General features: G+C 38.0%; 1 protein-coding gene across 3 annotated transcripts in view; it reads left to right on the top strand.

Annotated features, from left to right (window-relative positions):
* The window catches only part of Pkia (cAMP-dependent protein kinase inhibitor alpha), a 75,230-nt gene extending 59,434 nt beyond the window's left edge, over window positions 1-15,796 (top strand). For all 3 annotated transcript variants that reach the window (XM_052716724.1, XM_052716725.1, XM_052716726.1), the window contains 2 exons: window positions 9,627-9,804; window positions 12,432-15,796. In XM_052716724.1, the coding sequence (XP_052572684.1) occupies window positions 9,627-9,804; window positions 12,432-12,511 (258 nt within the window). In that variant the 3' untranslated portion in view covers window positions 12,512-15,796. The remainder of the gene's footprint in view (window positions 1-9,626; window positions 9,805-12,431) is intronic.
* The last annotated feature ends 2,560 nt before the right edge of the window (window positions 15,797-18,356 follow it).

The raw sequence follows: 18,356 nt of genomic DNA, 5'->3' as shown, positions 1-18,356 counted from the left end.
ATCTGGCTGAAGAAACATTAAAAGTACAGAAATTGTCACTAGTAATGTTGGCTAAAGGGAAGTATTAACTGAGCAAAAGTATTTACGAGTACCCTTGAAGTCACTGGATCCCTAAATAGAGTGAAAGTAGTTCCCAAAATAGATAGGGCCCCGGTTTTATTAACGGTTGTGAGTGACACTCTTTTGTTTTCGAGTTCTGACTGGCAAACCATCATGAGAGGGTGATGAAGTTTAAGTTTTGTATTTTAGTAAAGAATTTAATTTTTGATTAAAAAAGTTGTGGAGAAGTGATTAGAGATAAAATCAACCAACTTAAGAATTTATAAAAACACTATAAAATACATTCACCAAAGCAAATATTAGGCTGGTGTCTATACTAATGTTGACAAGGTAAAATGGGAAAACTGCCAGTGGTTTTGAACTAATCAAACTAAGGACACAAACTTGCCGAAGAACCTTTGTGTTTCACCACAACATACATGCAGTTTGTATTTTCTAAATGATGGACTTACTTTGAATGTACTTGACAAATCAATAACAAAGTATCAGTTTTATTGAGTCTCGGTCTTAGAGTGCACTTCTTTTCAGTCTTTCATGTGCTAAAACGAGGAGGCTCATAAAGCCCCGTTGTCCTGTATCAAAAGACTCGGTTGTCTCTAGTAAATTTGTGACTTCCCAGGAAAAATCTAAACTGGCCTATTTTTTAACTGATCACCATTCCTGAGAGCATCTATATGAAGCAAACTATTTGAGCTTGGGGATTTCGCAAAGGTTTTCTTGAAAATGAATAAATGAAACTTTGTGAAAGTAATATCTAAGCTTTCACATGAAAATGATAATTTTTGGAAAATGTAGTCTCTGGTCCCATGAAGCTCTAAGTTTTAATTCCTAAAGACTTTATGATGATGAAGGTGGCATTAATAACCATTTTATATTATATAATTAAAAACATTGTCATTTGGAAAATTTGCCCGACTCAATGCTCAGTGAACCAATACATGCCAAAGGAGTGATTCTTGTTTGTGTGTGTGCACTGTGCGTGTGCACGGTGTGTGTGCATGCACACATGTGCTTGCAAGGACAAAAGAGAGCCATTCACGATGCAAGGCAGATGATAGACACATTAGTCAGACAGGGTGGAAAGCATTTTGTTATGGTTTTATAGTCCACAGTATAAAAAAATTCTACAGTTATCTGAAAAGACTATTCAAAGTCATTTCACTTTCCAACCTAAGAGAAATTGATGTGGGCCAGATTTTCTTCCCATAATTCAATGGGAGCAGCATATTGCAGCAAATCTAGAGCAGAAGCGCACTGGTGAACCAGCTGTCCCTTGTTAGGCAGACCTGTAGAAAAGCCAGCGTTACAAATGGGAAACTGTGCAGAGTTCCTGCCATCAGTTTCTTTTGCTTTCAAAAACATTATTTCCTTTCCAATGCAAATGTCTATGTAAATATATAATAGGGTTATTGGTATCTTTCAGTGAATTAATAAATACTTAAATCTGACCACCTCTTCATTTTGTACACGGCAAATGTTGGTAGCTTTGTTCCATGTACATGAAAGCTCATTGGAGTTCTTGATCATTTTTCAGAATGTATGGAAATCTTAGACAACAAACGCCGATGTCTATCAAGCACTAAACACACTGCTAACTGCTCAGGGGCTTTTACAACAGCACAGGATTTCATTATTTTTAATACAAGCATTCTGTCAATGCATTTAAAGAGTGGAGCCCGAAGAGTTGTTTTCTGTTTCTTACATTTAAACTTCTTTTTAAAAGAAAAGATCATATTGTTCACATTAGAGAGACGTCTTCAGTATTTGCTGGAGGCAGTCCCTCCACTCTTTCTTCCAAGTCTGTGAGTCTCATTTCATGTGTCCCATTTACAGAAGTAAAATTAGCATGTTCTCCAGTCACCGTTTGGCTCATGACTCAATGTCACTATAAAAACCATCTTCACAGCTTCGTAGGCTCCGCTTCTTCTCCTTCAGACAGGAGGCGTAAGTACGTGCCTCTGTGAGGCTCTCGAGCTTGACCTAAGTCTGTAGGTTCTGCTGGAGTAAAGCCTGGCTTATGTCCATGAGTAATTGCATTATGATATTGGAATAATCTCTCCATATCCTAAAGAGAATGGGGCTGGCTCGAGGTGTGGGGAGCATGCTTAGTTTTTATTTGTAAATTCTGATTGAATTGCATTAAATGTCATTTTTTTATTTAAATTTTAAAATTCAATTTAACATTGGATAACTCAATATTTAAAGAATAAAATATCTTCCCCCGACTACAGACTTAATACAATTTTATGTTTGTATAACTGGGTACAGAAACCCACCATATTCCTTGTCTATATCCAATAAATTATCATTAGTTAATGTTTAGAAAATTCTAAACAGAGCAGCACACATAGGAACTAAAGTTCATTATTACTATATTTTTCAAGGGTTTTCTCTTTATTTTAGATAATCAGAATATATGCAAATTGCTCCTCTGTTATACTGCTGTCAGGTTCTGGCATTTTTTTGATGATGTTGTCTTCCTTCCTTCCTTCCTTCCTTCCTTCCTTCCTTCCTTCCTTCCTTCCTGTTTCTTGGTATCTGTTATAACTTTTTGGTGATAATTCTCCAGAATTTCATAGCAAAAGTTCATTTTCCATGAGGTAATATGTTTGTCGTATCTCTGAATGTTTGGTTGCTGAATTAGTAGACCTGTACCTAAATAGTTGCTTCAGAGGAAAAGCCATTGCGTATATGTAAGCAAGCACTTTTGAGAACTAAGAGTAATAATAAAAATTATTATCATGGAAAGACATACATAGAATTCAAAGCAATGATGTCTTTTGTTCAAAAATGCTATCCCATTCCTTCTGCCTTGCATACGTTTAGATGTGCTGCTTGTTAGTTACTGTTCTTTTATCATAAAATAAATCCATTGTTCATCAAAAAATTATAAAAACATTAATTTCCTATTAATAGCTAATACAATTATTAAGAAGGCAATGGTAACTGAATCCCTAATACTTAGTTTACAACTTACTTTAGATGTGTAGAGTGTGTGTATATAAATATATACCAAAAACATTTAAGAGGTGGGCTTTTATTCAGCTGCTCTCACTGTCACTGACTCAGTCAAATGCAAGCTGCATGTGGCCATTTGAGGACAATTACAATAAATACACCTTTATAACTTCCATACTCCTGTTTGTCCCAGCATATGCCTATTAGCTAAGAGTGCACTGAATGAAAGTTCAAAGTTGTCAATTCTGCTCACATGGGTACCTTCTCGTGGGGAAACGTAACCACTCTTCTCTACTTCGTTTTTGATACTTCAAATCTCCGTAAAATCAGCAGCAGTAGAGCAAGTTAGACAAACCCCACATACGTCACTATGCAGAGAAAACAAGTTAGGGGGAAAAGCAAGGACTGCTTTAATAAAATAAGGCCTGGCTTTTAAGCCATGGTTCTGTATATGATTTCAGGGTCACTTAAAATACTTAAAAATGCTGCCGGGCGGTGGTGGCGCACTCCTTTAATCCCAGCACTTGGGAGGCAGAGGCAGGCGGATCTCTGTGAGTTGAAGGACAACCTGGTCTACAGAGCGAGATCCAGGAAAGGCACAAAGCTACACAGAGAAACCCTGTCTTGAAAAACCAAAGAAAAAACCACTTAAAAATGAGCTATTGATTTTTACCTCCTTTTATTTTATTTTGCCAGATGATAAATAATAGCAAGTGTGTTCTTTCTTTTAAGTCCATATTTTGAAACAGCTATTTTAAAAGACAGTCACTAAGAATAGAAATTACTGTGGAAAAGCTTATTTCTCTAGCTCCACTTCTCCTTTAGTTCTTACAAGTATGTTCACCAGGCTGATATGTTTGTTCAGCTCTAAACCTCCAGGTTCCTGTAGAAATTATACATCATGTTGCTAATGTTGTTCTAGCTATTGATAATATATTTGTAACTATAAGATTGAATTACTGCAAAGTCAAAACATTATTACTGACCCAGAAACAGCCTCATAAAGTAAAAGGAGTGTGCCGGGACTTTATGAACCTAAGTTCCAAAAAACTTAAGTAACAAGATAAAGATAGGCAAAAGATTGACTTATATGGGTTCTGTTTAGAATCTTACAGGTTGGAGTGGGTAAATTTTTAGGATTTGTTAATTTGACATCATCAGGAAGCAGGGGCATTCTCTGTGACTGCTGATGAAAGATAATTCATCATTTCTATTCATACTTTTATTTAGCTCTAACTGTATGCAAGTGACTGTGTTAGAAACTGCATATTATAAAAGTAATAACAAAATGCGGGTCCTTTTAAAAATAGTGTTATTGTTAGTTGGTAAATAAAATAATGGGATTCATATTGACATCTTTGTGTGCACGGCACTTTGTTTTTCTCATGTCTACACTCTACTCCCCTCCCCCTTCTTCCCATCCTCTTCCTTTCCGCCCCCTTTCTCTCCAAAGGATCCCACGTCTGCTATCTCTCATATTCATTCTACAATTGAGAGTATACACAATATTACTCCCATCCCGTTAATAAGTTCTTGATTTGTCGTAGCTTGCCATCTGTCTAGAAAGAGAGGTCCCCATAATGCTGCCACTGCCTGTACAGAGAAAATCCAGGTTCATGAAGTGCTGTCTGAAGACAGGGAGGGTGGCAAAAGGAAGACAAGTTTGGGCTGAATTCTGAGGGCTCAGTCTGTTTCACCAAGCAAATTTATTTGGGAACTGCATTCCAGGTGGAACAACAGATTTGAGCAAATGCACCATCACAGATCTCTGAAAAACACTGTGCTATATTCTGTAAAGTACCAAGCATGAACGTGAGTGGTGAAGTAAAATCTGCAAAAGTAAGAGCCATTCAGATCCTGGAGAGCCTTAAATGGAATTCTCACTTTCAGAATTTGTAGACTATGGGTGAGGCTTTGGAGGGTATTGAGGATGGCCTGAGATCACCCTGGAAGCAGCATTCTAAACAGAGTGAAAATGTAAGTGATATTTAAAAAAATCAATATTTATTGAGAAATGGTTAGATATTGATTTCAAGAGTGAGAGCTAAACAAAAATGTGCTAAACAAGGTGTATGATGTTACAGCAACTGATGATGGTATTGAAGATGAAATAAAATAAAACCAATAGCATGTCTCAAAAAAGAAAGAAGGAAGGAAGGAAAGGAAGAAAGGAAACAATTCACCAGTAAAACACAATACAGAGAGATATTTAGGAGATGAACTTTGAGAAAACTTACCGCCAGAGTCCTATATCCTTTTAGGAAACAATGATGGAGCCATCACTGAAAACAGACAGTGTCTGATGTTTAGACTGGAAAGGGCTGGGAATAGTTCCCATGGATCAGAGCACAAGGAAATGTCACCTAGAGGTGAACAAGAGAATCAGCGCAACTCTGCCTACAGACTAATAATAGTCAGAAATGTCTAGTTGAGCCAATTGGCACATTTTGTAACTTTTCCTGGTAACAGCCACCTGGTAGTGAGATCAAAGAAAGTGTACTGGGCTGTTTTCTCAGCATGAAACATAGGTAGGAAGGCATTGATCACAGTAGACCAAAGGGACTTCCTAACGCTTAGATGAAGAGACGTGAGCTGGTGGGTAACTGATTCCCACGGCACTCCACCTAGCAAGACTGAAGTTAAAGGTTCTGAAGGAATTAAAGAGCAGCTCCACGTGAAGAACTGATTCGCAAAATATGAGAGGAAAGGGAAGAAAGAGGTGACAATGGCCTGAGTAGGGAATCTCCAAATACAGGACTTTAGAAATGAGGAGGTTTTAAGTACCATTGTTATCACCCTTTCACTTCAGCACATTAATTATCACATTACCTACTACCCTTCTTTAACAATTAGTAATTACGAACAAGATGGTTAAAGGTTTCTCAGTAATTCACTCTATGACTGGATGGCAGAGCAGCAACCACAGCCCAAATTCTAGTTACTTTGATGAGAGAAAATATGTGGTGTAGACAGCTAATAAAGTTGGCCCATGGTTTCATTGTTTTCTGATGATAGGTTCTGATGCCTTGAAGCTGTAGCAAAGCACCATGGTAGTTCCATGTGACATAAGAGCATACACACCTTGTATTATCCAGAAAGCTAAAAAAGAGGAAGAGGAGGTCCCAGCCTCCTTCAAGGTTATGCTTTCTATGATCTCTCTTCTCTTAGACCTTACCTTCTAAAGGTTCCACCACCTCCAATAGTAACATGAACTGGGACCTAAGTGTCTGTGATAGATGTTATACTGGTAAAATGTAATGTGCTCTTTAAGCTTACTGAGACAGCTCTCCAAGAAAGAGAACAGCCCCCTTGTCCCAGACACAAAGTGTCTAGACTGCCCTATCATAGAGCAGGCTGGTCCCCTTGCTCTTTGATATGGAGAAAGGAAGACAGCAAACGGCTAATTATAATTAAATATGTTACATGTATATATTTTTAGGGATGATCACTTGATGTTAGAAAATCAGGGGTCCATCCCTAGGGAAGACTAATTGTCCTTCTCTCAGAGGTCATTAACTGCCTGTAATTCTTCATCTAGGAGATGAGCCCATGAGATTTCTGCCTTCCATGTTGGCATGTCAACTGGTTTTGTCATTGTCAGGTCATGTTTAGGCGTCCATATTGTTGAGATTTCATGGGTGAAGCCTCCCTGTCATATAAAGAAGACATCTCCCAGCAAAGCGGGTGCTCTGGTACTCTGACCCTTATAACCTTTGTGTCCTCCCTTCTGCCATGTTCCTGAGTGCTTGATGTGGGCGTTGTGCTGTGGATCTATCAGTGAGAGCTGGCCACCGCACAGTCGGTTGTTCTCTGCACTTGACCAGTTGTGGCTTTCTACAATGATCTCCATATTCTGTAAAAGGAAATTTCTTTGATGAGGAGTGAGAATTACACATATCAAGGAACAGTAAACAGACTCAGAGATTGTACTTACACACTTATTCATTTACCTACATGTATGCGTGCACAACAATAATAATTTAAAAAGATCATGAAGTTGAGAAAGGACAATTGGGACATGAGAGGAGTTAGAGAGGTGAGGGGGGAGGGAAATTATATGAATATGGCACATTTCTATAAAATAAAAATGAATTTAATTTAATAAAAATGTACCCTTAGTGACAGCTAGAAGATAAACCATTTCCAACAGAGGTTACTATTATCTAATAGTATACAAACTTCCATGTGGGACCTGGTGGCAGAAACTCATCCAAGAAGACCTGCTCTGCTCTTCTCTGTTCTGCTCTTCTCTGCTCTGCTGTCAGTCTCCCAATCTGCAACTCCAGCATGGCTGTTTCAGTACGGTTTCCCCACTCATTCTTGTCTAAGAAGCTTACTTGATGTTACTAACTGAACTACGCCAACAGTTTTCATTAGGTATTGAAAGAGCCCAATTTATGATATTCTGCTATCTATATGTTTCTTCTATCTTCTATTTGCTATTTCTTCTTTTTCTTTTGCTTGCTACATACTTAATAAGCTCATTCATTTGAAACCCAAAGTACACCTATCTTAGATAATTCTCCATATGGACTAGCATCCAGCACATGGGACTTTAGGGGGCATTCAGTATCTTGACTGTTTCAATATTCAAGTTTATGTATCGTGGATTTTGTTTGGGAAGTTCACTTTAATTCACTCTGCTAATTCAAAATTATATTTCAAGGAGTATGTTACTCATCTCAAGTCATTGCTTGTCTCTAGGACAGAAGAGTCATCTTCCTGGATGTATTTGATCATTGACAATGTTTCATCATTGGCAGCAGTACTTGATCATTGGCAATGTTTAGAATTCCTGATGTAGGGTGGTGATAGAATGAAAACTGTATTTGAATCTGTTTCTCAAATATTCTTAGCCCTGTAGATAGTATACTTGCTGAATGCTCACCTCTGGACTGGACCACTTCATCAACCCTACCTTATTTCCAATTCAGCTCTAGAATATTATGAGAAAAGAGAATTTTAGGATATAAACCATGTAGAAACAAGCTATGGCCTGTGGGCTAAAGCTGGTCTTATATCATTTTCACAAAGCTCTTACTACATTTGTTAAATTTATTATCTATGACTATTTTAGACTATAAGTCAACATTGAGCAGTTGGAATAGAAGTCAAAGTATTGCTATTGAATCCTGAGCACAAGAAGGGTCCTAGATTCCTATGCCTTTGTTCTTTCTTTTATTTTTGATGGCCTTGGGGTTGAAAGCAGGACATTGTGCACATAACATATATGTTCTACCACAGAACTATAACGCTATCCCTTCAGAATTTTGGTTTTTTAAATAATTTTAAAAAAAATTTTTGCTCTTATAATTACATCATTTTCCCTCTTCAACTTCCTCCCTCCAACTCCTCCCATACATCCTGTAGATCTCTCAAATTCATGGCCTATTAATTGTTACATATATACAAAAATACATAAATACAACTTGCTCAGCCTGTGTAATGTTACCTGTATGTATATTATCTTAGGACTGACCACTTGGTATTGGATAACCAGTTGAGAGTCTCTTCCCTGGGAAAGACCATTTCTCCAATGACACTCCCCAACTACCTATATTTCCTTGTCTAGGGTTGAGGTCCCATGAGCTTTCCCCCTTCTATGTTATCACATCCATTGGTCTCATTAGTTCAGGTCTTAGTTAGGCAATGCAGTAGTTTGATTAAGAATGGTGCCCACAGTCTCATGTATTTCAAAGTCTAACCACCAGGGAGTGGAGCCAATTTAAAGTATTAGAAAGATTAGAAGGTATGGCCATAATGTTGGAGGAAATGTGTTCCTAGGAGCAGGCTTTGAGTTTTCAAAAGCCCACACCAGGCCCAGTGTCCCTTCTGACTATGAATCGGGATGTAGAACTCTCAGCTACTTCTCCAGCACCATGTATGCCTGCATGCTGCCATGCTCCACACCGTAATGATAATGGAATAACCTCTGAAACTGTAAGTTAGTCTTCAATTAAGTGCTTTCTTTTATAAGAGTTACTTTGGACATGCTGTCTCTTCACAGCAATAGAACAGTAACTTAGACAGAAAGCCGTGTTGATGAGACTTCATCAAAGTGTAGCTTTTCTGACATTTCTAGTAGTCAAGTCTTACACCAAACTTGCTGTTCCTTTGGCTCTTATAACCCAACTCCCAATCTCTTCAATAATGGTCCTTGAGCCATACGTTCAGGAACTGGGTTGTGTATGTATCCATTGGGACCGGGCACCAGAGGATCATTTGTTCTTCACTTTTTCGTTGGTTTTGGTGTTCTGTAATGGTATCCATTTCTTGCAAAAGGAAGTTTTTCTGATAAAACGTGAAAACTACATGTATCTGTGAGTGTAAGTGTAAACATTGGAAGTCAGGGAGGTGTTGGTTACAGCCAAGATATGTGTGCCACTACTGCACCCTTAGGGTGTTTCTGCCATGCTGGTCATTTTTGTGGTTTGATATAAACACTTCAGACAAGAATCCAAACCCTACTTCTAAGCACTTGTTTCTCATTCATTTTATAAGCCATTCATTTCATAAGCCACTCATTTAATACTAATGTTTCTCTGTCAAATGTTCACCATTGATTAGAATTACATTCACCAATTAACTTCCTTTTCTTTCTTTTGCAGTCCCTGCTATGTGGATATTTGTTAGCAATGACTGATGTGGAAACTACATATGCAGATTTTATTGCTTCAGGAAGAACAGGTAGAAGAAATGCAATACATGATATCCTGGTTTCCTCTGCAAGTGGCAACAGCAATGAATTAGCCTTGAAATTAGCAGGTCTTGATATCAACAAGACAGGTGAGTCACTCTATGCAGACCTTTCTAGGAACAAGACATGAAGTGATCTGACATTTCCCTACATGAATTTAGGACACACATACACACAAACACCCATACACACACACACACACACACACACACACACACACACACACACACACACACACACACATCAGATGACATAATTAAAAACAGTTCAGACAAGATGAAAGTCTTGGATTAGTTCCTCAATCCCACCTTTTATTTCAGTGACTGTTCTTGAAAGGGTTCCCTACACACATTGAAAAATTAAAACACATGATCAAAAAAATTCAGTATCTACAAAAGCTTTGAAATTACTTATGGAGAAGCTTTAATAGAGTTAGGACTCCTGTCATGAATAATAATACTGGCTATCTCCTACATTTCATACATATTTAAAAAGATTCACAACTGAGTCAGGCAGATCTTAATTCAAAGCATCATTCCAAAAGAGGTACTCTAACCCATTTTTATTGAGAATGGAAATAAAAATGTTTGTTATGTAAGTACTACTTAGATAAAATGGTTTTTAAATTTTCATAATTGAATGGTTTTGTGGGGAAAAAAAATGTGTCTTAGTACTTATCCAAGTCACTTGACTTTACTGGTGAAAAAGAAAAAAAATAATGCATTAAAATATTTGATAGCCTTAATTCTGAGTATTAAAATAAGTTCTTTAATAGTTCCCCTATGCATAGCTTCTTCCAATTTATTAAAAAGACTTGCACAAAATAATCATTAAATATGAAAAGAATTCACAATCAAGGAACCACAGTGTTGTGTACACAAAAGCAACCTACAATTTCTGACTCTGTAACACTCAATATGGCTTCACTATAAGAATAAATGTATGAAAGCCTTCGGATTGTTGGACAATGTGTAAGGTTATATACATGATTTTAAAAAGGCAGAATGTTGCCGGGCGGTGGTGGCACACGCCTTTAATCCCAGCACTCAGGAGGCAGAGGCAGGCGGATCTCTGTGAGTTCGAGGCCAGCCTGGTCTACAAAGTGAGTTCCAGGAAAGGCGCAAAGCTACACAGAGAAACCCTGTCTCAAAAAAACAAAAAACAAAAAAAGGCAGAATGTTATTCAGTTACTAAAGGTCAATATATCATAGGTACCCTTTCAGTTTTAGATTAATGATAAATGTTGGCATCATGGCTGTGGACTGCATGGACCTGCATGTTTTAGGGCTCATCACTTCCTTGCCATTATTGTATATACTTAACTCTCGAAGCAATTTGGAGAAAGACTATAGGGCATTATTTCATTTTATGGTCTTGAAATGAGTAAATATATTTTTTCTGTGGTCTAGAAATTATTCCAATTTCTTTTCATAGATTTATATTTTAATTTTTACATGAATATTCAATTTTAAATGACTGCACGAATTTCAGAAAGCCTTAATATCAGACTTTTGACCCATGGATTCATTTCTTCTGTTTTGCCTGTCACTCAGAATTGTTAGACTCAAGACTTTAATGCAAGAGAACATACTAAATTACTACAAGTAATTTTAATAGTAGTAAGATTTATGTTCATAAAACAAAGAGTAAAATATACATCTGCACTAAATAAATTATAATTATATAATTGAAAAAATATTCAAATATATTGCTGGTCATAACATATCTTCTTTTCTAAACAACTCTGCCTTTGAATTCTAAGTATCTAAGTCCTTGCACATTTTTTAGTTTCTCTTCAAATCATTAAGTTTCAAACTAGGCAAGCTGTTAACAACCTGACTTTACCATTCTCCATGCAAAAAAGGAATACTAAAGAAAGTCTAAACTATAAAACATGATACACATAGAAACAAATATAATACTTCTGAAGATTTGGAGGGACTTCCTTCATCACTTCTGTCTCTGTTTTCTTATAATATGTATTTAACAATACCACTGTTTCATAATTAGTTAACAAACATTTAACAATGTCTATTTGCAGTGTATTGCTAAATCCTGAACAGTATCTTTAAACACCAGGATGCCCCATCCATTCTTATGGGAGTCAAGGTCCTCATTCTGTATTTATACAGTTACTTTCATCCTTCATTATTCTACTGTCTGGCATCTGCCTAAATCTGACTCCCTACCTGTGGTTAGGACAGATCAGAGATCAGCAAACTGTTGGACAAGAGACTGACCAACTATCAAAAATCCTTTCCATCTTCCCCTGTTACTCTAAGTTTTGAATTAATAAAATATTTGAGAAATCAGGTGGATAATCCTAAAGTTATATAAATGATAGGAAAGGTAAATTTTAACTATTTCTTCCAATTAGAGGGTCAGGACACAGTCCCTCCTTTGGTTTCTGGAGATTGTAAAAGCACATTTAAGAGTAATGACCTTGGCTATGAGTTTTCCTTTATCAAAAGCACAGCCGGTCACGGATAACCGAACATTTCATAAGTTATTTGTTTCTGACTTTTGTTCCGATGTCACAGAACGTGCCAGGCTCTGAATGCTTACACTGTTTTCTTGATCGTGCACTACCAAAACACACACTTGTCTCTCTAACATGTTCAGACTTTGTGGACATGTCTGAAGTCTCCAACATCCTACAGTAAGAGTCAGTAAGCCTGAGTTTTTCTTTCCCCTCTGTTTCTGTTGTCTTTTTCAGAAGGTGAAGATGATGGACAGAGAAGCTCCACAGAACAAAGTGGGGAAGCCCAAGGAGAAGCCGCCAAATCTGAAAGCTAACACTCCGTTCTGACCCTCACCGACTCCTGACAATGTGGCCAATCTCCTGGCGCTGCTCGGATGTATTTGCTGCCATGGGTGAAAAGGAGGGGAAGAAAATGGCTGTGCTGCATGGCGAGAAGCTGCTCGTTGCCATGTTAAAAGTGGGGGCCGAGCCTGTGTCTGCAGACAGCCTTTTCCCTACCTCTGTCATTAGCAATGGTTGAAATCACCTGGCCTGTGCTTGGATAGCGTTTTTTGTCTGGGTCCTTTCACTTGACCGTAAAATGAAATGCTTGTAGAGAGTAGCACCGACCTCGCTGATGATTCCTGTAGCATCTGGCCCCTCATGATGTCAGAGGATTTAATTGTGTCTAATTGAAAAGGGTTGGTTGAACCCCAGAGTTTAACTATCTCTGGCTGGAGTAGTCACCCAGTAAAAGAACCATCCAGAGAGCACTGTTAGCATTCTGTCCCTGTGTGTTAGTGCTGTGTTATTTACACTGTTTCGTATCGTACAGTAGACCTGCTCAGCACTGCCCTTTGATTGCTTGTGTAAAACAAAGTGATATACATTACTGTGAATTTTTATACCACTCATTTTTTAAAGGGCTGCCTTTTTAATTTTCCATAGTGTTGTGGCGTGCACAGGGAAGAACATACTTTTGTAAAACACTACTTTCCTCTTGATAACTGTGCTGACAATGAAGTCCACCAGAGTCCCCGAGAGCCCTTTGCTTTATTACACAGGCATTTGGAGATATCCATTAATGTGAATATTGCCTGAGTTCAGTCTTCTCAGTATCTGCACAGCCAAGAATTCTGTCTATCAATATTGATTTTATGTCTAAATGAGAAGGTATCTCAATGAATTTTAATTTTTCATACTAAGAATTTTTAAAAATTGAGAAAGTGGAAAAAAGAAAGCCAGATAATTCTAATAACTGGAAATACTGTGCTCTGTGGATCAGTTTTGTCACACTGATGTGTGCCATTGTTTAAATCTGGAGGATGGCTCATGAAGAAAGTACTCTCCTCCCCACCCTGTGGGGGACAGTCCAAAACATGAAGCCCTGTCTTGTGTTCTACCATGTCCTTTTTCAGCCCTTTCATATCCAGATGTTATTATGCACTTTTTAATGTTTGTAAACTTTTACTAATAATTAGTGTGACTTGCATTCTGATACAATAATTATCACCTACCCACAATTTTACTGATGCTGTTGATGGCCTATGGTGTGTTTTTGACATCGTGATTCTTGTATGGAAAATTGTTGTGGCCTGTGTAACCCTTCTGGTCAGTATTATGAAACCAACTGTCTGTGGTAATAAATAAGGATTCAGTAAGATGCCCAAGGTTCATAAATTGTGGGACAAATAACAGATGACAACAAAAGATCCCCTAAGTATCCTGGAGGACATAGCTACAGTTCCAGGGTAAGTAGAGAGCAGTGTTTCAACATGCCATCTGTGAGGCTGACAGGAACTCGCCCTGTCTCTGTAGATGCTCACAAGGTGGAAGGTATGTCCGATCATGTCTTCCTTTACAGTGCATTTTTTACTGACTGGGAGGACATGAGTCTAATTTAGTCCCCAAATGGATGTTTTCCAGAAAAACAAGGAATGTTAAGTATGACTTTCTGGATATAGAACAACAAACAGATTAAGTATGGAGGCCTTGCTTTGATCTAACTCATTGGAGGCTAGTTAGGAGTGAAACAAAGCTATCTATTGATAGACTCAAACATGTAAGCAGAAGCTTCTGGGCCAGGTTAGACAATCTTTGACAATCTATTTAAAACATTTAACAGTTTTCAATGTCCTTGTTTAATTATCCTTCTAGCCTCCTTGTGAATATAAAGTTCATTCTTAAAGTTGTGGAATTCCAAACTGATTTCACATGTGCTTTGTAAAGTTTAAAACCAGTGCTGAGTCTATGTGGAAGGTTTATATCCCTGTGTGATATACTATTACTAATGCATGTGGTGCCATGCTTGTCTTCAGATATATAAGTAGTGCTAAATGGAGAAGTCATATGGAGCTTTTGATTTTGTTTGGCCTCTTACTCTTTGTGTACTGTATTCAAACCCAGTGGTATTCTCAAGCTGGAAAGGAAAAAAAATCAACATTCTCAATCTCCCACATTGTATCAATTTTGTTTGGCAAAAGTGCATAGAACCTCCTAATTTTCATTTAATATCTGTTGTTTGCAAGTAAATACTAATGCATAGGGAATGAATCTGTAACGACAGACAGAAGAGTAGGCAACCCAAACAAGTGCTTGTTAACCACTCCAGCTGAGTCACTTCGGAACCCTTTCTTCCAACTCTTCAAAGGCACCATGTAGAGTTCAGCCTTTCTCCCCTTCCACACATTGGGAAGTGAACATGAATAAGGACTGATTTTTGCAAGATTAGAAAGCTAATTTGAGCCCATGTTTCTCTATCAACAGAATTTATTCCACATGTCATAAAATTAAAGCTAATTACACAGCGTATTTCTCTGTATGGAAAATGTTAGTGATGCATTCGCTCAGCTTGTGTTTTACAAAGAAGGACCGTGAGTTTCAAAAGGGACTTGCCTTTCTTGTGATTTGCAAATGAATCAATAACACATGTGGCTAAGCCCACTTTTATTTTTGTTTTATGTTTTTCTTTTTAAAATATTCAATTATAGCTTATTTTGAGAGTTTACTTTTGGCATGTAAACTGAAAATTTACATAGGTTTATGTTATAAATGTGTATCAATATTCTATGCTTTTTTATTTAATTACCGAGAAACGCAAAGATTTCGGTTTTTGATACATTAATGATAAGTGAGAAGTTGTTGAATTTACCTTTTTTCAACCGAGAGCACTTTTATGTCAATGCATGTTCATCTCGAGTTCACAGAAATGCTCTCGACTCTGTACAAGAAATCACAAAATTCATTTTTCAGGGAATCCTAATATAGCAGCCCACTGTTGATGCCCTATCACTGAATCTTCCTCAGACATGGCATCAAGGTACCATTTTAGAAAATGAATGGCATTTCTATTTCTTCTCAGAGAAATAATAAAAGAAAAAAGATGTAACTGTTGGGCAGCAAGCTTCTGAGTTAATCCTGCAGTAGTAAGGAGAAAATGTGTAGTCATTAAATGAAAAGAAGAAAGGATCCATAATTGATGATGTCTTAGAAGCCCTGCATTGTTCTTTGACTGAAGAATGACAGCCTTGGAAGTCATTTGTGAGCTTCTATGACTTTTGTATTTAGCAATGTTGCATGCTCACACAATTGATATTAAAAACAGCACTTGTTTTCTGAAATGCAGTCTATCAAGAGTATTTCTTTACTGTATACTAACACATGGTGCGAGAGAAAGGGCTGTAAAAGAGAAACTCGAAGCTTGAGGCATGTTGTAGTGTATGTCCCCAAGTCTCCTGATGTCACATCCCTGTCCTTTACCCTAGAAAGTTCTGATTCATTCTACTGTAGTAGCCCAGCACCCTCAATTTTGTCTCTGCCATAGCTGTCCCTCTCTCAAATCTGAAATGCCATCACACTTATGCTTCTTACTTGGTTATCTGAAAGAGAGATTTTAAACATGCTGAAAGTTTTTAAAACATTCTCCAGCACACCCCCAACACACACACACACACAGAGAGAGAGAGAGAGAGAGAGAGAGAGAGAGAGAGAGAGAGAGAGAGAGAGAATCCATTACACTCCTTTTCCCTAAATTAACTTCTTACATGATTTTTGGTAACTTTCTTCCCTCCTACCCACACTCTGATCATGTGAGAACTAGTTCAAGGCCTGAGGCTCCACATTGCCCCCTCTACTATAAGGATTTCAGATGAATCAGCAATGGCATACATTGTTACAGACAGACCTCTTCACTGTGTTGAGGATAGCATTTGGTGTCAGGAGCTATTTGACTAGACCTTCCTTTATCTTTGTGGTATTCTCTTTTAGTTACAATACTTTTATCACATGCAGGTAGAAAAGACCAAGAAGAAAGCCATGTGAGATTCAGGTGAAATTAGCCACCCATCAGGCAGGATCCAAAGTCTCCAGGCCAAATGGGCCTTGTAAATAATCAAATCTGTCTTACTCAAGCTACTAAAACAAAACACACCTGTGAAACACTCCCCCTGTGTAATTCTCATGTCTGTCTAATTTAGGATGTTGAGAGTGGGGATCCTGGCTCTTGCCAGGTATAAAACCACACCAACACAATGATCTCAGTGTGACTCACTATCTGTTTGCATTGTGTCTGGTCTCCTTCCACAAGAAGATGAACATTTCCTCAGCATCTTCCTTCTGGGCAGGACTGCACCGTCACTTTTTCTCTTCGGTGCCTGCAGGTTCTATACTGTCTTTCTTGCACGCCTGCCCAACTTAAGATCAACCAAATGTCTTTATTCACCTTGTAGACTGTGTAAAATATGTCTAGCAATGTTTACTCATTGTTTGCAGTGGCCGCCTTGGCACGGGTACTTTGTAGGTCTCTGATTCCTGAAGGAAAGGGGAAGCTTCCTGCTTCCTAACTAAGATTTATTCCTTCGTCTGAGACCATTAATTTTCTCACAACCTTTAGAGAAGGCAAGTTAATTGTCTTTTTTTTCTAATTTTACCTTTCCATAAGGGTGCTCAGGTTTTCATGTCACCCCCTTTAGATTCACTCCTTATGTTTCTCAAAACTATGATCTCTGTTTCCTGTTTTCTTGCATTTCCTCCTCATCTCCTATCTTTCTGCCATATGACTTACAGCATCTCTCACCATTAATAGCTCCTAGATACACAGTTGTCACTGATGTCTGAAATTTCTGAAATATAGAAATTAAACAAGTAATATTGAATCAGAGGACTAACATCAAAAATGTGTATATAATTTTAATTGATCTCTACATGACAGAATATAGCAGAACATTGTGTCTTCTCCAAGGCAGAATCTACATATTCCACAAAATGCGTCCCCTCCCCAGAACACATTCTGAGATGTACACATGTCGCTACTCGATGACCATGGTCTCCCCATTATGATTGTTGGCTGCATCCTCAGACCCCACAGCACCCATTTCTTCATACGGGGTGTTTTCCACATATAGGGAGCATCAACCTCAAACTTAGCCATCTAGAGATGGCCCAAGTCATCCTGTAAGTGCTGCTACAGTTTTCCTCTGGGATGAGTGATAACGGCACCATCAGCTCTTTTCAAGAGCACTCATTTTGGTAAAATTGGATCCTCCTTGTTCTTGGAGTTAGGCCTAACAACAGGCGTCATTTGCGTTCATAGCTTTGTTTGGGTTTTCTTGTTTCTTGTTTTTTGTTTTTTTAAGTGTGCTTACTTATTGAGTGTTGCTTTCTCATAACTCATCCTTTCTGACGACTTCTTCATTCTCTACTTCCCTACTAGATATTGTTCTTCCATGGTAGTCAATCTATTCCAAGTGTGTGTGTGTGTGTATGGAAGGGGGAGGTGGCAGCTAAAATGAACCGGTGGGATTGAAATCAGGCGGCTAGACTTCTACCAGCTCCTGCCTGTTCTATGCTGATTTCCTCTCCAACACCATCAGCATCACATTCACCATAGTAGGTCTCAGTTTCTCCTCTCTGGTAGGCAAGTCATTCCCATTCATCTGACCTATTGGATAGTTGGACATGGGCTTTCCAAAATATGCAAGCCAAGAAAAACCATTTATTTATTAAATATCACATTCTATATGCCTCCTTGATCTGGGAAAGCATTTTCCTGCTCTTAAAATCGTTTTCTTGCTTATTGACACGTTCTCATTAATTTTTTCAGATGATGCATCCTTAAATCTTTTCTCAAAAACTTTAAAGTTTAAAATCTTCTTGACGGGTTTCCCCTATCCAATACCCCAC

Source organism: Peromyscus californicus, unplaced genomic scaffold, assembly GCF_007827085.1.
Source record: "Peromyscus californicus insignis strain IS unplaced genomic scaffold, ASM782708v3 Scaffold_5__1_contigs__length_169319896, whole genome shotgun sequence".
Classification (NCBI taxonomy): domain Eukaryota; kingdom Metazoa; phylum Chordata; class Mammalia; order Rodentia; family Cricetidae; genus Peromyscus; species Peromyscus californicus.
Note: the sequence above shows the minus strand (reverse complement) of the source record. Positions and strands in the feature narration are given on the sequence as shown.